The sequence below is a fragment of the Papaver somniferum genome, unplaced genomic scaffold (assembly GCF_003573695.1).
Source record: "Papaver somniferum cultivar HN1 unplaced genomic scaffold, ASM357369v1 unplaced-scaffold_107, whole genome shotgun sequence".
Taxonomy (NCBI): domain Eukaryota; kingdom Viridiplantae; phylum Streptophyta; class Magnoliopsida; order Ranunculales; family Papaveraceae; genus Papaver; species Papaver somniferum.
In genome coordinates, this window is record NW_020619603.1 from 7,016,344 (window position 1) to 7,030,236 (window position 13,893).

At 36.5% G+C, this 13,893-nt stretch overlaps 1 protein-coding gene across 2 annotated transcripts; it reads right to left on the reverse strand.

The window, feature by feature from the left end:
• Positions 1-996: 996 nt before the first annotated feature.
• LOC113327795 (myosin-15-like) lies at positions 997-11,224 on the reverse strand. 2 transcript variants are annotated; one of them, XM_026574925.1, is made up of 38 exons: positions 10,988-11,223; positions 10,753-10,896; positions 10,502-10,647; positions 10,250-10,406; positions 10,074-10,132; positions 9,797-9,953; positions 9,403-9,552; positions 9,152-9,288; positions 8,894-9,040; positions 8,708-8,809; positions 8,404-8,461; positions 8,228-8,329; positions 7,942-7,979; positions 7,716-7,842; positions 7,451-7,624; positions 7,197-7,328; positions 6,959-7,068; positions 6,758-6,818; positions 6,507-6,684; positions 6,093-6,298; positions 5,867-5,986; positions 5,658-5,756; positions 5,218-5,439; positions 4,756-4,895; positions 4,470-4,581; positions 4,324-4,377; positions 4,139-4,237; positions 3,811-3,981; positions 3,547-3,705; positions 3,291-3,464; positions 3,066-3,206; positions 2,884-2,954; positions 2,685-2,784; positions 2,541-2,597; positions 2,401-2,457; positions 2,215-2,295; positions 2,051-2,136; positions 997-1,506 (listed from the first exon to the last, which is right to left on the reverse strand). In XM_026574925.1, the coding sequence occupies exons 1-38, from the start codon at positions 11,108-11,110 to the stop codon at positions 1,383-1,385; spliced, it is 4,575 nt and encodes a 1,524-aa protein (XP_026430710.1). In that variant the 5' UTR covers positions 11,111-11,223; the 3' UTR covers positions 997-1,382. The 2 variants fall into 2 exon arrangements, 1 of the variants encoding a protein (XP_026430710.1); XR_003349217.1 differs by lacking the exons at positions 997-1,506; positions 2,051-2,136 and having other exon boundaries at positions 2,541-2,590; positions 10,988-11,224.
• Between the last annotated feature and the right edge of the window lie 2,669 nt (positions 11,225-13,893).

The window sequence follows — 13,893 nt, forward strand, 5'->3', positions numbered from 1 at the left end:
ATACATTTTCGATTTGGTGTTACCCCATATTGTCTCAATGCATCGAATAGATGGAGAAAAGATAAAAAAACACGTTTGAATTTTATTTTTATTTTTTTTCTTTTTATTCTCACAATAAATATGTATCTTTTTTCTCTTCATGTGTTAATATGGAAAAATGAGTCCTAATATATTAGTTACTCGACTACCAAATTGAACATGGACTTCCATAAAATTCTAAAAATAGTAAGTGAGGTTTTCCTTTTCCATTACAAAATTAAATTTAAACAAAATTTTGTACTGGAGAAATTTTCCGTGATTTAACAGACGTACTGTCCACCTTAGATGGTATCGCTAACCTACAGTTAAGTATTTGGTGTAAACACGGTATAAGGAAATTAATGAGGTTAAACTCTCGTAGAAGTGTTGTCCACCTTCCTTTTTGTTAACAACATTACTAACGTGCGGTTAAATACTTGATATAAACAAAATGTTACCCAAATTTTAATTTCTCGACCAATGGAGTAATGTCAAGTGTCCAATTGGAAGTGAGGATTTTATCATCGTTTAACATTAACATTGGAGTTTATTTTGTCAAAGCCTTTAGTTTGGTTTTGCACATTTTTATCTTCCATCCTCCTATTTTCATTCATTTTATCCCTGATTTTCACTCTTTGATTTATTCCTCTTCCGCGTTCTCTCTGTTTTTGTTCCTCTGTTACAGAGAGATCAAGTCCTAAACAAAAACTCCATTAATTACAGGATTCAAACACAAAATCCAACTCATCATCATCAAAAATTTGCTCTCTTTTGATCCGAAAATAAGACCCATATCTGAGAAAGACTTCTCAATCAATCTCATTTCAAGAATCATCTTTCTTTAGATGATCGCTGTCCATTCTTTGTACATACAGATAGAAATTTACAGGGACACTTATTCGATTCGTGCGTGTTTTTGCTGAGGAAAAAATCATTGTTTTCGTCCAATGTTCGACGATTGTGACCTGCACCAAGTTGTACAGTAAGGTGTGCTTTATTGAATGTATTTTTGCTACTGAATGAATACAAGCTAGTTTACAAACTCTGAACTTCAATGGATGTCACAGATCTTCTGTACAGTATTTTACAACAGCTTGTATGTGTTAGAAGGTAATAGATGTACAGAAATGTAAAAGGATTGGCTAACGAACTCGTCCAAGACTCCCCCCTGCCTGTAACACTTGCCGCCCTGAAACACCTGTGTTGATCTGTACTGGCTAAAAGATTTAGGTATCTCTGTCTAAGATTATGTGCACCTGCACAACTTCTGATGGGAGGAAGCTCCAAATTAGTCCCCGTCACGCATCTCCAGTCAGTTTTACAAAATTTAATTGGGGACTGGAGCTTTACAGAGGAGCCTATATCTACTCTTGATTAGGGACTAAGAATTGTGCACAAGCATATTCATGCGCGAACGGTGGGAACTCTACATCTGATGGTTCTACCTCTGCAATGGCCTCTGCGATGTCTTCAGTAGAAAACGGAATGCTGCCACAAAATCGTATAACAGTTGAAACACAAGATAATTTCCAACTTACGCTAAGGCTAACCCCTATGGGCTAGATTGAACTGCTAGATCGGCCAAAAAGTATTGTAAATCATGAAAAAAGTGTGGGAAATTTTTTTACACTGCTAGTTGATAGTTCTCTCTCCTAGCAACTGCTCGCAGTTCAACTATCATCGAGATTGAAATGATGAACCGTTCAGCGCTCAAAAAGTGGTCTAAACGCTGAACCATTCAACGCTGGGAGAAAATTTTCTGATCTAATAGCTGAGATTTAAAGCGCTGAACCGTTCAGCACTGAGCGCTGAACGGTTCGGCGTTATATGGTGGTCCCGCTGCTAATCTAGCTGCTAGATTAGCCATCCCATAGGACTTAGGAGGTTGCCCATGCTGACGTGGATGGTCAATCTAGCAACTAGATATCTAGCCCATAGGACTAAGCCTAATGCTTTCTTATGTAGTTGCCTCAAGATTGGACATTTGACTGATGCGTTGCAAATAAGAGGAACACGTAACTAATAAAATTACCTTAGATCATCATCTAACAAGAATGAATTAGAGTTGAGATTCTTCGAAGCAGCCTTATTTAGAGTCTCTCTCATTTGTTCAACAACCTGCGCATTTTGTGAACATTAGATTAGTAAGAACTTACATGGTAACTGAAATTAAACTTCAAGTAGTACTAAACTTGCCTCTGTTGACACACTCTGTGTGCTATACTTGTCATCACAATACATCGTACTTATCCGGTAAATTTGTCTTACAGTCAATGCCTGCCCAAAGTTCAAGAAACAAAATTATTGGTATTATTAACATATTCTTCTTCGTCTCCTAGATTGATGACAAAAACTTGGATTTGCATTCAAAAGAGTTTATACCGGGCATAGATCCCGTGTGATCTCCTCCAGCGACTTTTTTCGCTTTTGATGTGTCACCTGAAAATTTTCCAAATTATATGAGGAGAAAATAAAACCACAAAAGCTAAAATCAAGTAGGAAAGATGGCGATTGCTTGTTACCAGAAAACCAACTGCTTGTCTGATATAATTTAACTCCTGCCAAGAGGAACCTGCAAACTACAGCTAATGACAAATAAGATTCTTAAAAGTAAAAGATAGTGTAATGAGACCACTTCATGTGTCTGAGAACCATAAATGAGTTACCTCCTCAGTGGCATTAGTAATCCACCGTTCAAGTTCAGCAAGACCAGATTTTACGTATTCACCGTTTGAAAATGTGCAACATTCCCGTCGTAGTAGAAGACTGAGGAAGAGAGAAAATGAGCTATAAATACAGATGCTGTGAGCAAATCATTTGAAATTTCAGGATACTGAAAGCAGCATAATTTTCTGACCCATTTACCTGTTAAATAGAGATATATTGACGAAAGAGAAAACCTGGGTAATAAGCTTGCGGATAAAAAAAGACGGGACCTTCATTACACAATTTAGCACAATTTTTAGGATATGAAACTAGCAAAAGAAACAGAAGAAAAGAAAAAAAAACGCAAATAGTGATTGGTTAGAAAAAGGCACAGCACTCACGTAATTTTCACGTAAATGACTCATGAGTGAATCCAAGAATTTGATAATCCTGTCCCAGTGACTGCTTAGAGACTGTTGCTGAGGAATACCTCCTTGAAACTTGGATGGCTTTACAGGGCGCCTGCTAACGTTCTTCGGTGCCTTTAAAGTGATACACAACAGTTCAGTGTTACGTGCAATTCATCTCTCTGAAGCCACAAAAGATGTAAAGATCAGAATCACTACCTGAATGCAGAGACTGAGTAGTGGGGCAATCTCTTTCTTCAAGTTATCACGAATCAAGCCAAAAATCTTCTCAACATAAGCAGTCAACTGCTGCTTAAATAATATAGCTGGATAGGTTGCTTCTACGTGTGACATACCATCATCGAACGTATTGCATTGCTTAGGTGACAAGCCCTGAGTAATATATCAAATTTACATAATCTCATATGGGTATACAAGCAGGAAGGCCAAAATGAACTTCTAGACAGAATCTTACAGGAATTACTCTCATACTGGCTCCAGGATGTCCAGAAGCATGCCGAGAAAAGGGCATCATTCTTAAAAGACCGTTTGAGCGTAGATTCCTTTGCAGGAGGCACAGAAGTGTTGAAGCATTCGACAACCAATAAGGCAACATATTGTTCACATTCCCCACCTGAAACATTTATAGCAGTCTGATTACTGGCGGAGTGGAACTAAGTTTCTCCACTTCTTATCCAGATATAGAATTAATCAACTTTAATGAAGCGAGTATGAATACCTTTATGGCAACTTTAATTCCCTCGATTATGCGATCGAAAATAACAGTCCTCTCAGACTCAAAGGCATGCCAGTGAAGAAGGCATGTATATATAATACAAGCTGCCACTGGTTTACCATCTTGAAATCCTAAATCTTCTTTGATACACCTTAAAAGAAACTCATGACTCTCCTGCACAATCTCAAAATTCAGCTAGACGAATACTAAAATTCATAACATGGAAATGACAAGGATCATATTAGATTCTATTTAGTCTAGATAATTGCTCTTTTTTCCTGTAGTACAAGATAAATATAATGTCTCCAAAAATGAGATATTAAAAACATACTTGATGCCTGTCAGTGATAATCTTTGACCTAAATGACTCAGTTCCAATACGCGCAAATGGTGAAAAAAGTTTTGTAGGCGAACGAGGCGAATGAGAATCCTACATCAAAAAACATGGAATATGAGCATTTTTTGGAGCATATTAGTTCCACAATGTAACGATTAAGGAGGGAGAAAATATCTTACATATGTGTTCTTTCTATCAGTATCAGGAAGCACAACAGTCATCCCAGAGTACTTCTGAGCCATCAAAAAACAAATAAATCGGTTTCACTATTGTTGTTTTCATGAAAAAGAAAATTCCTAAAGAGTGGGTCGGTGTACTGTCTTACTTCAGAAAATGTCTTTGCAAATGCCGGCCGATTGACCTTTGGAGATAAGCATAATGCTTTTTGTCTTAACACATGATTCTCTTTCTCTAAATTCGAAATCTTCTCCTCCAAACTGTTTCAGAAAAACAATATATACCTGACAAATCAAGTTCTGTGATAACAAAGGAAAACATTCTAAAACACAAAATGCATTAAAAACCGCCAAAACTTGGAATGACTTCTCAACGGTAAAAACAATTAGAATTAAGAAACAGTAAGTAGAGCAGAAGTTTCGCTTGAACCGTACCTTCGGAAATTCTGCTGAAGCTGCAAATTCTGTGCCTCCACTTCTCTTAACTTCTCCAGTGTGCTATTACTCTCGCTTTGAGCCTTGATGAGATCAAGCTTTATAGCGGAGTTTTCTTCTGCTAGGGATTCAGATGAACTCTGCAAAGTTAAAGTAGTGTAAGTCTGACAAGAATATGTCTGATTGTCGGAATCTAGGACAGTGGACAATGACAAAGGATTCTTTTTGAAGAGTAATGCATCGAAGTCATCTCTTCGTTTCTATTGCATTCTGCTAAACCAAAGAATGGATGTAATAGAGCAGATATTTCATCCAAAAAATTGGCAAAAGAAAGTGGAATGATTTTTTGCGAAGTTACTGTTTCTATCGTAGTAGTGATAAAACAGTACAGAAAGGAAAATTAGTCGAAATGACAAATCAAAAGATTCAAATACTAAGAAAACCAACAATGCAGAACCACACCTTCAAACATGAATGCTCCTTACATAACTCTTCCAATTCAGTAATTCTGCATTCCAAAGATGATTTTTCCTTCATAGATTCTTCCAACTGACTTTGAAGCAACGAACTCTTATTGCACTCAGTTATGGTTGCTGATTTAGAAGCTTCCATCTCCGAGCTCATGGAATCCAATGCTTTCTGAAGCTTTGAAACCTCTGCTAACTTAGCCTCCTCGCTTGACACCTAGATCCCCAAAAAGATCATCCACATCTTGGACATCAGAAATTTACATAATCAAAATGAACATCTAACATTAACAGTTATCATTTCCTTACCCAGACAGACAATAACTACTCGATCCATAATAGTAACTGGAAACACAGTGTTAACTCTTATGAGCCCCACCCAGATTAAAATTTCCTAAGTGAATCTTTCAGTGCTATTAGTTTGTTAAAAGTTACCCGTAATCTTTTCTCTAGCTGCAACCTCCATGTGAGATCTTCCAGTTCTTTTTCAAGCTTATTCTTTGCTAAGCGTAATGCACCAGTTTCATTTGCTTCCTAGATACAGAAAACAACAAACAGAATGTAAAAACATTGATGAGCAGAAACATAACATAACCTGCAAGCAGGGTAACTATTTTCTTGCAAAGAATACACTCCTTACATACCCGTTTAAGCTTCCGATAGACTCTTTTTGCAAGATTTTGCCTCCATAGGCACTGTAAAACTATCATTGAACTGTGATAGCGTTGGTAAGTTGAGCGGGCCTTGAACATCCTCCAATGAGTCTACGTATTGTATCACCAGTAAGAGAAGACAGTTGAGTGCAATCTGTTCTTTTACTGCATCTAAATTATAAGGAACAAAAGTAATCTTCTTAAAAATCAAACTTACCTGGATCTGCAAAGCAGCTTTATGTTTCTTTTTGTGTAGTAAACTGTTACGACTAGACAAACTCCGGATGCTGGATTGTATAAGAAGAACAGCCCAACAAAGCTGCAAATAAGAACGCCGTGATATCCAACCACGAACATACTTTTGAATAGAACGAGCTGCTGCTGATGCTCTTTTGGCTGCAAAAATCTTTTGAGATAGGCAACCTGCAGGAACGTATATAATCTTCTCAAAACTGGATATAAATGGATGAAAGTAGACAAATTTCAGGTGGATTATGTTCAGATACTAATAGAGGATACAAATTAATTACAGAAATGGATTTATTTGACGGAATTATGAATTCACAACATCTGAAGTAGAAAAGCAACATGGAAATCTCAAAAGCACATGAATGTAAAATCAATCTGTAACCTCTGCAGTATGCTTGAAGGACGATTGCGGCTTTTCGAGTGGAGATAAATTGCCGGCGCGCAAGAAATGTCTGCAATCGTCCCTGAATTAACCTTGCTGAAATATCCAAAACCTCAGTTCGCCGGGAATCTAAAACAGCAATTTGACCTGCCCTAAGGAAAATCTTGGTGGTACCCAGCTGCATGTAAAGAGGACTTAACTTAGAGAGACGGACATAGCTAGTAGCTCTAGAAAGATTAACAGAAACCTACTTGGAAATTGTCAAGTTTTAGCTTTTCGAAAATTCTCTTTGCCAGAGCCTTTTCATCATAACTGCAGTTTAAAATAAGAATAGGAAGATTGAACACAGTTGATGAATATGGTGAGAATGAAGAATGGATGGCACTTCAAGCCAACCATTACACTAAATAATTAAAAAGCACATACAACAGAAAAACACCCCATTGGATTACCTTCCGTCCATGCATTCAAGAGCTAAAATTCCAAACCGATGCACGAATTCAGAATAAGTCCTCCTTGTAGGATAACCTGCAAGACTTATTCGCACAGCCTCAAGAACACCCTAAGAACATAGCAAATCACAATTGCAGTAAGCCAATATAGTCTTAAAAATGTAAAGAAAATAACGGAAGGAAGAACATCTGATGATCCCTCCTCAACAGTTCGAACTACAAAATTGTTCGTACTAACCCCACAACGTAACTGCTGTAAGACATTTGGACTTTCAAACTTGTGAGGTTTGTTCGAAGAGTTTGGCTTAACACAACGAATGTAGTGAGGTTCTGTTGCCTTGAGAGATTCCATGAGTGCTTGGAGTTGTTGCTGTCCATCACAAGGGAAGATAGATACAAATTTAGACGAAGCTTTTCTTTTGCTATTGCCCTAATGCCACTGCAAGAGAAGTTAAAATGAAACTAATACCGAAGGTTTCTAAATATTGCTACCTTAAATCTTGACGCAATAGAAGAAAACTTGTAAGATGATTTTGACGAGGCATCTGATTCCGATGGGAATAGACCAGCAAGAAATGAGCATTTAGATGCGAATAAGAGATTACAGTGTTCAACCACAACATAGTCTCGGTTTTTATCAAGAAAGATATCAGTCTGGTACGTAACCTACAATACAAAGAAATAAACAAATTACAATAAATTATTCACCCGATAACTGCAGGTTAATGAGTGATAAATTTAGAGATACATGACCTGCCTTTCCAGCATAATGGGAAACTGTAAAATCTGTTTGTGAAAACTTTGTCTTTGCCAACCTAGGATGATCTTTGAAGCTCTGGAAGAGCTTGGTCGCAAAAGTTGCATGCGTTGATTTCGGAAACATGCTGCAGATACAACCGAGTAAGGATGAGATCACAGTAAAAGTATGTGTGTACCATAGACGAAACACACACCAAATTTATAAGAAAACCATTTTCATTTACCAAGCTTCATCCAAGAGAGCAATTATTCCAACAGGTTTCTGCCAAACCAGATAGAACAACAAGAGTCAAGGACCAGGTATTCCAGAAACATATTGTGTTTGTTGTATTATACTAGGCACCTAGTTCTATTAAAAGTGGAGCACTCAGCAATTTACAAAAAAAAAAAAAGAAAAAACCGTAAAACAGTACATCAAGCTGAATTTTTCCCTTCTAAAAGAGAGGCCAAGACACACAGAGAATGTTACCAAGGTTATGTTTGAAATGCAGAAAAGGGATCAGGAAAAACCTTCTCAATCAAATCCAGGACATCTTGATTGTCAATAAACTCAATATAACTCCAGTTGATCTTCTCTTTGCTATACTCCTCCTGCTCCATCTTGAATACATGCTGGAAAAAGGAAGAACATACATAAGGATCATCAATTACCAAGCAAATCCAGTTTTTCAAATATGAATACATACCTCGTTGAAATGCTGCTGAAGTTTTTCATTTGCGAAATTGATACAGAACTGCTCAAAACTGAAGGATAAAGATTAAAAAATGAAATCAGGAAAACAGTATTAACAACTCTGACTGAATCACTTGATAGAACATACGGAATGTAAACAGAACACTCGAAGTAGTAATGAAACTAAAGGCAATGTCAACATCTGAGGAAGGTAAGGGTGTCTAGCCACACAAAAAGATACTAAGCAACCTAGTTAATGAAATGAGAAATGCAAGAAAAGCAAAAAAAAAAAGTTTTTTATCCCAGAACAATTTTACCTATTCTTTTGAAAGCACTCAAACCCATAAATATCCAAGACTCCAATCTGCATTTTGGAATTCGTATCTTGTCCCAAAGACTTATTAACTTTCTGAACGAGCCTGAAAATGTAAAATTTTGGCTAATAACTCAAATATGAATGAACAAGCTCAAATGTTATGTAAAGGTTTCCAGAATAGGAATACCAATCGAACAGCCGAGCATAAACAGTTTTCGCTAGAGCATCTCGACCTGCTGCAGCAGCTTCGCGGTCCAGCTCTTTTACGATATTTCCTTCACGAGTCTTAATAGAACGCGTACATAGCGTTGCAAGCAAAAGTTTCTCGTCACACCTGCAAAAAAATTAAAAATTACTTCAGAACTTGCAGTATCCAAAGATACCAGCAACTAAAAATGAAATGCTGAAACATAAGACCACCAAGACGTATGATTCCTTCACCTACATGAATAATTCAGCAGCCATCTGAAGATGAAAGATAGATTTCTTGTCCTTTGTAGTAGAAGAATCATTCTCTTTGCCAGGAGAGAACTCAATATTGCCTAGATGTAGAATAGCAGCCAATGTCCGAAATATAGCTTCCTTGAGAGAGAGATGAAAGGTGTGAGACAAGGTATAACTGCCTCTTAGAAATATACTTGTCTAAGGGAAACATCAATATCAACAGTTAAAGAATTTACAGTTATAAACTCCAACCTGCTCATCACGACTTATACCAACGATATCCATTGCCGCTTTTGTCTTCATATATTCCTTGGCATTGCTCCTTCCATCTAATTCATAAGTCTTACTCTGATTTAAATAGTGGAAGTTGCTTGGATGGTCCAGCTTGTATTTCTCAGCAACCTAGATATAAGACATCATGTCAATTCATGGATGTAGTAAGTAACGGCCAAGTTAACTTTCCTCACTACTTCTAGTTGTGCTAAAGACGGTTTGGCTAGAATCTGTCCCGATATAGAATAATTGCATGGTAAAATCTAGAGATCTCTATCAAACAAAGATTCTAGATTAGACATCATCTATACAGCCTTCCCATGTCCCCAGAAACTTCCTTAGCAACCTTTTACCCAAAACAATCATCATATACCTTGCCCGATGCACATAATTGATAGAAGCAGTGAAAATTCCTTTCAGGGTCTGTAATCTGAACTACGCGGGACCGTTCCAATAGGTAGCTTCTAACCGCAGCACCTGATATCCTACCACTAGCATCGAAATGAATCTCAACAAATTTTCCAAACCGACTGCATATAACAAAGAAAAAGAATTAAAATTGCATCCCAACAGATGCATGTACAAAACAAAACAGATGAAATAAGAAAATAAGTGAGATGCCAAAGCCAAAAAATTCTACAAAACCCCACCTCGAGTTATCATTCCTAACCGTTCTTGCATTACCAAATGCTTCCAAGAGCGGATTTGACTGGCATCAAACAATTAGACACAAAAAAACAGTCAAACCAGCTGATAACATAAAATGATAGTTGCAAAACTTAATCTTAAGCTCGAATTTAAAAAGTAGATCATTATTCATAATTACTTCCAGGATTTGTTGTTCAACAGTACGATCATCCCCAGCAGCTCGACCACCAACATAAGTAAGGTACTGCATAAGCAGTTTCGTGGTTTCAGTCTTCCCTGCTCCACTTTCTCCACTAACTAATATAGACTGGCTTCGACGTTCATTCATCATTGCCCTGAATTTCAAAACACATCAGAATGAATTACAAACAACACTTCATAATCACAATAGTCAGCCGTAACACAAACATTCATAACAACACTTACACACCTATAAGATGCATCACCTATTGCGAAAACATGAGGACTTAGCTCCCCAAGTGGAGCTCCTTTATATTGTTCCATCATATGCACATTATATAAATGAGGAAGCTTCGCAAACGGATTTACAGCAACCAATATACTCCCCGTATATGTCTACCAAATACACCCACATTAATATATCAAAATAAGCCCCTTTTTCTTTCAAGCATTTTATCAAACAATTTCTACGCAAAACAATAAAAACCCAAAATTACTTACATAAATATCATTCAAAGCATGTCTTTTCGCAAGATTAGACAAAACTTCAGCTTCATTTAAGTAAGTTAATTTTGTTAAATCATCAACACCAGCATGATCAGCATCTGCATCTCTTAATAACAGTTTTTCTCGAGGAACCGAAACCTAAATCATATTAATAAACACAAACATTTAAAGAAAATTTAAGAAATTAACATTTGATGAAAGATCTAAGTTGTTTTCTGAATGGATATACCTTTTTTCCAGAAGTAGTAATAGCATGAACTAATTTCCCAGAAATCTCAAGAATTTCTCCAGTTTCCCATGCAGAAATTCTGTCTTCAATCCAGACTTTAGATCCCTTTGAGAAATTCATCATTCATAGACAACAAAATGTTGATTTTTTTTTTATTCTTCTTCTTTACAAATGAGAAAACTCTCATAATCTATACTAATGATCTGTACAAATTAATTAGAAAAAAATAGAAATGAAAGAAAAAAGTAAATTATCATGTCAGGGGACGATAATGAGAAGTATAAATTTTGAAATGAGAAAAATAAGGGTTAAAAAATGGTAGAGATGAAAAAGTGGGAAAAATAAGGTTGGTCACATTTCCCGCGAAAATGATGGCACGTGGCAGATTTATAGGCTTATTCACGTCTTTGTTGTTTTTTTGCAAGTTGTAACTTTTTTTCTCCCCTCCCCACTTGATAGATTCATCATTCATCATACTCCCTAGTTGTTTAAAATGATTTTTGCACGCAGATTAAGAAAAATAGCGAGGAGAGAATTTATTCCAAAATTATCCCCACACTAGTATTTAAGATGCATCTATCTTTTTGGTCTACTAGAAAAGGTGAATTTAAAATGTGTATGGGAAATAGAATTACCTGATTCCAATATAGGGATAAGTTAGACTAAAATAGGTGAAAAAAGAAACTTAACAATTAAATTAGGACAAAAAAATTATACAATTTAAATAAGTAAACTGGGATGGAGGTGGTATTAATTTTAATGAAAGATTTTCCTTCCGGAAGAACTAATATTTTCATATTTTTAATTTGGCATATACGTACCGTTTATTTATTTCTTTGGAAGAAGGCCTGGCCTGCCAAGCCCAACAAAACAAATAAACATAACAAGCGAAAAATGGGAAAACACTAACAAAAATACTAACGGAAGCGAAAACTTATAAGATGCAAAGAGTGAGACAATGCAAAGAGTGAGAGGAGAAGATGTTCACCAACACTGGAAATGGTGCGAAAACTTATAAGATGCGAGATTGTGAGCAGTCTGATTTGCTCTTCCCGGAATGTGATTGAAAACACAGTGACCCAGCTGTCTTGAGAGATGCTTGATTTGAGTAATTTGATTAATTATTGATGATACTATTTTTGATGATATTACTCTCTGGAGAAAGTACCACTTTCTTCTGAGATATATATTCTTGTTGACGACAAAAAAAATTCGTAGATGCTCGTTAGTATGACTGAGGGTAACAATGTACCCAGCCTATCTTGATCTTATACCCAAATTGTCGGTAATTTTTAACTTTAGCCTTTTTTTTTTTTTTTGGAAGGCTTTTATTGGGGCGTCACACTCCTGTAGAGGGACGTCACCTAATAAGACAAAAACCGGTCACCCATAAATACTATCAAAAACCCCTTATCTTATATAATTTTGTGATGACCAAACAATCCTTGTTTGGCTAATTTTAATTTAGTTTAACTAATTACGCCTAGGTTGGACATATAGCAAACCTAGGCATAAAATTTGAATTATGCTTGGAAATTAACTAAACCTAGGCGTAAAATTGGAATTACGTCTGGAAATCAACTAAACCTAGGCGTAAAATTGGAATTACGCCCGGATATCAACTAAACCTAGGCATAAATTGGAATTACGCCTGGAAATCAACTAAACCTACACGTGAACGACATGCGAATCAAAGTTTACGCTTAAATTGAACTAAACCTAGGCGTAAATTCTTCAAAAACTAAATTACGATTGAAAAATCTAGTACCGTACCCAGGCGTAACACTAGCAGAAAGTAAATAAAATCCTAATTTTACTTCGATTTCGTTCGGTTTAAGCACAAAAACGAGTACAAAAAGATGGGTTTGTTCGAGTATTACCTTACATACACCATGGGTTGTTGTTGAGGAGTTTGAAAACTTCATTCTTCAATTGATTGAATCGGTGGAATGAGTTGAGGATGAAGTTGAGGTTGATTGAGATGTTGATTACCATAACTAGGATCAGTTTGCTTCTTCCTCATCTGTTTTTATTAGTTTTAATTGAAGGGTCATTTTGGACAAATTGCTATTGAATCAAAAGTATCCCTTAACCAGATTTTTGGTCACCAGATATCCAAGTAACGCGCTTCTAAAGGAGTGTGACGCCCCAAAATAAGATTCATCAAAATAGGATACATATTTGGAAGTTATGATTTTTTTTTTAATTTGTGATTTGGTTTTAATTGTGGAGAGAAAATAATAATAATAAAAGAACTTAAAAATAAGGGACATAATTGTTTTGAATTTTTGATGTTTTCTTAATCATACGAATGTTCAAATGTTTGAATGTCATTTTCTAAATGACTCTATGAAGAACACTACTATACGAGTAAATTGGAAGCAAAATTTTCTCTAACACCAGAAGAATGACCGGGGCTTATTTACGGAAATCTAAAGAGTTAAAGGCCTAGACAAATAAAGCTCCCACAATGAATTGTGAGGAAACTCTCGCTTCCTATTGATCGAAATAAAGCTCTTTTGAATTTTGTGAAACGAGGGTTTTGATGAGGACACTTGGCAAGATATGATCGGTTAAAAATAGAGCTGGCAATCCGAGCCAAAACCCACGGGTTGGCCCGTTCCGTCCCGTGCAAACCTGTGCCCGTCCCGGATCGTAACTAAACAAGACGGGCGCGGGTTGTATAATTAGTGGCTTGTGAATAAACGGGTTAACCCGTCCCGTCCCGTGCAACCCGCGAGTAACCCGGCTCATTCCCCACCCACATCCACTTAGGCTGCGTGTCACACAATGACACAATTAGCTGTTACGTGTCATGTTCTTTCTTCCTCATATAAAAACGAAAAAATCCTAGGCCGCCTTCATCTTCTTTTTCCTCTTTTTTTCTTCTTCCCTGGCCTGCTGAG